This window comes from Silene latifolia, chromosome 2 (genome assembly GCF_048544455.1).
Source record: "Silene latifolia isolate original U9 population chromosome 2, ASM4854445v1, whole genome shotgun sequence".
NCBI lineage: Eukaryota > Viridiplantae > Streptophyta > Magnoliopsida > Caryophyllales > Caryophyllaceae > Silene > Silene latifolia.
Genome location: NC_133527.1, coordinates 46,023,435 through 46,028,198, shown reverse-complemented (window position 1 = coordinate 46,028,198; position 4,764 = coordinate 46,023,435). Strand labels below are relative to the sequence as shown.

At 45.6% G+C, this 4,764-nt stretch overlaps 1 protein-coding gene across 1 annotated transcript; it reads left to right on the top strand.

Annotated features, from left to right (window-relative positions):
* Nucleotides 1–2,749: 2,749 nt before the first annotated feature.
* LOC141640725 (uncharacterized) lies at nt 2,750–4,169 on the top strand. The gene is made up of 2 exons (XM_074449408.1): nt 2,750–3,299; nt 4,099–4,169. The coding sequence occupies exons 1-2, from the start codon at nt 2,750–2,752 to the stop codon at nt 4,167–4,169; spliced, it is 621 nt and encodes a 206-aa protein (XP_074305509.1).
* Nucleotides 4,170–4,764: the final 595 nt, after the last annotated feature.

Sequence of the window (4,764 nt, the reverse complement as noted above, 5' to 3'; positions counted from 1 at the left end):
GCTGGTTCGGTGAAAAGAATGTGAGCTGTTATCGACGGGGGCGTCATTATACCTGAAGCGGAGGTTGAGGTTTTTCAACCCCGTCGGGTCTAATGAATATTCTAAGTATAAACTATCGGGGATTGGGCAACCCCGAGAGGGTGAGTGCCCTCCGAGACTTAGTACGGAGGGAAGCCCCAACCTTATTGTTTTTATGTGAGACAAAGCTTAGTGGTCGTGAAATGAGTAGGGTAAAGGAAAAGTTGGACGGGTATGATGGGGTTGAGGTGGATAGTGTTGGGAGGTCAGGCGGTTTGGCGTTTATGTGGAACAGAGGTCTTGGATGCTCTTTTGTGTCGGCGTTGGTCCATTACATGGACTTTAGGGTGCGGTCCAAAGAAGGGGAATGGAGGGTGACGAGTTTTTACGGATGGCCGGCTGTATCGGATCGTCATTTATCTTGGGAGCTGCTTTGGGTTTGAACGAGACAGTCCACTTTACCATGGAGATGCTTGGGAGATTATAATGAGATTTTGTTTTCGACCGAGATGAAAGGAGGTAGTCGACCGCAATGGCAAATGAATAACTTTCAAGCTGCGGTTGATGAGTGTAGGCTTCGGGGTGTGGCGTGGGAAGGGTATAATTTCTCTTTCGATAACGGGCAAGTGGGCGCTGGTAATAGGCAAAGTATGATAGATATGGCAATGTGGAATGGGGAGTGGTTAGAGCTGTTTCCGTATGCCAAGCTCTTTTATCTTGAGCGAGAGTGGTCCGATCATGCCCCGATAAAACTTGTTCTTAATTCGAAGGAGAATGCAGGCAGTGTGAGACGACTTTTTAGGTTTGAGAAAATGTGGGTAGGAGATGATGGGTGTGAGGACGCGGTTGTTCGTGGGGTTGAGCGAGGATGGGGAAATTTGGTGACGGTTTTGAGTTCGTGTGTTAGTCAATTGCAAGAGTGGAACAAGACCAACATTCACAAAATCCGAAAAATGATTGGACAAAAACGAAAACAAATTGCTATGTTAAATAATGGAGGACGAGAGTATAGACAGGTGATGAGGGGGCGGAAATTAGTAGCGGAGGTGGCTGAGCTGTCTCGACAAGAGGAGCTTTATTGGAGGCGGAGATCGAGGGCCTTATGGCTTAAAGATGGGGACCGAAACACCAAGTTCTTTCATACTTGTGCCAGCGAACGTAAAAGGAAGAATTATATTGGTTAGCTGGTCGATGATAACGGGGTGGAAAGGAATGGGGATGAAGTGGTTTCGCAAGTTGCAAATAGCTATTTTCAGGAGCTCTTTATGTCATCTAACCGACCGATTTTGATGGTGTTCTCCATGGGCTGGAAAACCGTGTGACTACTGATATGAACACGGTTTTATCACGTGACTATAGTGAAGATGAGATAGTGGAAGCTTTGAATCAGATGAACCCGCTAAAGGCACTTGGACCGGATGGTATGAATGGTTTGTTCTATCAATCCTATTGGAATGCTATTGGACCTGAGGTTGTTCGGACGGTTTTGGCTATTTGAAGAGGGGAGCAATTATCTTAATTCCAAAGAAGAAGGCTACAGACAAAATTCGTGACTTCAGGTCTATTAGCTTATGTAATGTGGCCTACAAGCCGGTGTCAAAGATGCTTGCTAATAGATTGAAAGAGTTCCTCGATAATATTGTGTCTGAAAATCAGAGTGCCTTCACACCAGGAAGAGTAATTTCGGACAATGTGCTGACTGCTTTTGAAATGTTCCATTTTATGAAGAACTCACGGGCCTCGGAAGGATTTATGGATATTAAACTCGAGATGGCCAAAGCTTATGATAGGGTAGAATGGTGCTTTTTGGAAAGGGTGCTTGCTACGATGGGCTTTGATATATAGAGAGTGGATGGCGAGAGTTATGGATTGTGTTACTAATGAATCTTTTTCTGTGCTCATTAATGGGTCGCCGTCGCGGGAGTTCAGACCGTCTAGAGGGCTGAGCCTGGGGGATCCTTTATCCCCGTATCTTTTTATTCTTTGTGTAGAGGCCTTGTCTAATCGAATTCGCCACGCCGTTGAGATTGATTCGTTGCATGGGATTCGTGTTTCGCAGACTGCCCCGGTAATTTCGCACCTCTTCTTTGCCGATGATAGTATTTTTTTCCTTAAAGCGAAATTGCATGAGGTTGAGGTTATTAGTGGTATATTGAGAAATTATGAAGGAGCGTCGGGCCAGCTTGTTAACTTGGAGAAGACTACGGTGTCCTTTAGTCGTGGGGTGGCTAGGGAGCGACGGGATTCTATTGTAAATCAGCTGAGGATTGGTGAAATGGAGGAACAACAAAGGTATCTAGGTTTGCCGACTGTGGTGGGGCGATCGAAAAAGGTGTTGATAAACATTATTCGTGATAAATTGAGTAAGAGAATTCAAGGGTGGCGTGGGACACTGTTGTCTAGGGCGGGTAAGGAGGTCCTTCTAAAGGCGATAGTCAATTCACTTCCTACCTATGTTATGAGAGTTGTAAAACTTCCTGCGATCTTTTGTGATGATCTTAGATCGATGGTGTCACGATTTTGGTGGTGACATAGTGAGGGAAGGCGTGGAATTTCGTGGGTGACGTGGCGAAGGATGTGTCAGCCGAAGTGTAAAGGTGGGCAGGGGTTTAGGGATTCTCGTCTTTTTAATCTATCCTTGCTTGGAAAACAAGCGTGGCGGCTAATCTCGAACCCGGACAGCTTATGGGCGAGGGTGGTGCGGGCCAAATATTATCCGACGGGGGATTTGATGACGGCTGAACTCGGAAATAATACGAGTTACACTTGGAGGGGGATTCACAAGGCAAGGAGTGTGTTGGCTCGAGGGCTAAGGCGGAGGATTGATGATGGCACGACAACGAGTGTGTGGAGGGATGCGTGGATGGTTGGTACTCAAGCAGGCCGTGTTTTATCGCCGTGTGTTCAGGGGCATGAAGATATGAAGTTGGAGGAATTGATTCGGCCTAACGGTGAAGGTTGGGATTGCGAGAAGCTTGAGCACTTTTTCCTTCCTTTTGAGTGTGAGAGGATAGCTGGTATTCAACTTGTCGAAATCGGCCAAGAGATGAGTGGTTTTGGTGCGATGAGAGGGATAGCATTTAAACCGTTAAGTCGGCTTATCGGTATTTGGCGGGAGAGGACCTTGAAAGAGGGGAGGGGGGCGTCGGATTGGGAACGGGAGAAATGGCTGTGGAATAGGCTCTGGAAAATTCCGGTTTGGCCCCGAGTGAAGCTCTTCTTCTGGGAGCTGTGCGGAGAGGCTTTGGCGACAAAGGCAAACATTGTGACCCGAGTTGAAGGTGAGTTTCCTTTTTGTCTTTTTTTTTTAACTCTTTGTTTGAATCGTGTCTTCACTTGTTTCGTGATTGTTTGGTTACTAAAAGGATTTGGGAGGGCTTAAATTTGGGTGTAGAGAAGGAGTATGGAGTGGGGGGGGGGGGCATTCGTGATTGGAACAAAGAGTTAAAAAAAAAAAAGGTCGTGTGATGGGGTAATGGAGCAAGGGCGGTTTATGGTTGGGTGATGGGCTTTATGGGAGCATCTAAACAAGGTCGTGTTTGAGGGTAGGGTGGCCGACCCATCTTGTGTGATCCGAAGAGCGAGGGATGTGAGTGAGGAGATTGAAGGTGGCGGCTGGGTGAGGAGCGTGAATGAAGGGCAGGGGAATGTGATGGCTCCGGAGGGAAGGCGAGAAGGGTGGGTTGGGCCAGCGGAGGGGTTTGTGAAAGTGAATGTGGATGCGGGAGTGAAGGAAGGGGATGGGGTCGGGGTTGGCGTTGTATGCCGAGATGAACATAGAAAGGTGTTGTGGGGTGTGGCGAGGGGTTGGAAGGAGCTTTGGGAGCCACATGTTGCAGAAGCGGTTGCGGTCTTGGAAGGGCTTGAGAAGGCTCGTCGTAAGGGGCATCCAAAAGTTATGATCGAGAGCGACTGTCTCCAAGTCATCGGCGCATTGAAGAAGAGGAAGAAAGACCGAAATGTTTTCTATCTAGTTTTAAGTGATATCTTATTTATGTCGACTTTGTTTCATGTTGTTTGGTCGTATATTAATCGAGTCAATAACTGTGTAGCTCATGCTGTAGCTCATTTATTTCCTAGAATTGTACATCGATTTGAGTGATCAGATGTTTTACCATCGATTGCGAACAATGTTGTACTCGCTGATTTGATGACATGTTAATGTGCCCTTGGGCTGCTTTTCTCAAAAAAAAAAAAAAAAAAAAAAATGATTACGTACCTAATTGTTGAATGAGTAGGACAAAATTGAAGTCCATGGTTTTGTACTCCATGAATGGAAACATGAATGATTGGTCCCTACTCCCAATATATTCTAGGAGTTGGTTGACTACTTGACTGTTCTGAGTAGTATTGTTTTTGCTGATCGAATCATTAACAGTAGGCAAATAATGGTAGGGATTTCCCAGTGTGGAAAGGGTAAATACTCCTATTATTCCCTAGGTATTCTAGCCTTCTATGAGTTGTACTATCCACTATACATTTATACATCAGTTAGTCTTGCTGAAGACGGGTCGGAGCAAGTGACGGGTAATGTCACTCACAAAACGGATAGGGAGATAAGGTTGGGGTACCCCCATGTGCTTTTCTCTCTCCTCTATTTGGGTCATTTGTGAGAGAAAATGGTATCCGTCACTCCAAAGTGATGGATACGTGCCGTCTTCAATAAGATTTTGTGTTTATACATATATAGAATTAAAAGTATAATATCTTTTCATTCTCTTCATTTAATATAGAACTAATGTATTT

Bases quoted from the DNA above. Each gene is read 5' to 3' on its own strand.
- LOC141640725 (XM_074449408.1), top strand. From the start codon at position 2,750: ATGACGGCTGAACTCGGAAATAATACGAGTTACACTTGGAGGGGGATT. The intron at 3,300-4,098 runs GTGAGTTTCCTT...TTTATTTCCTAG, and splicing joins CATTGTGACCCGAGTTGAAG to AATTGTACATCGATTTGAGT.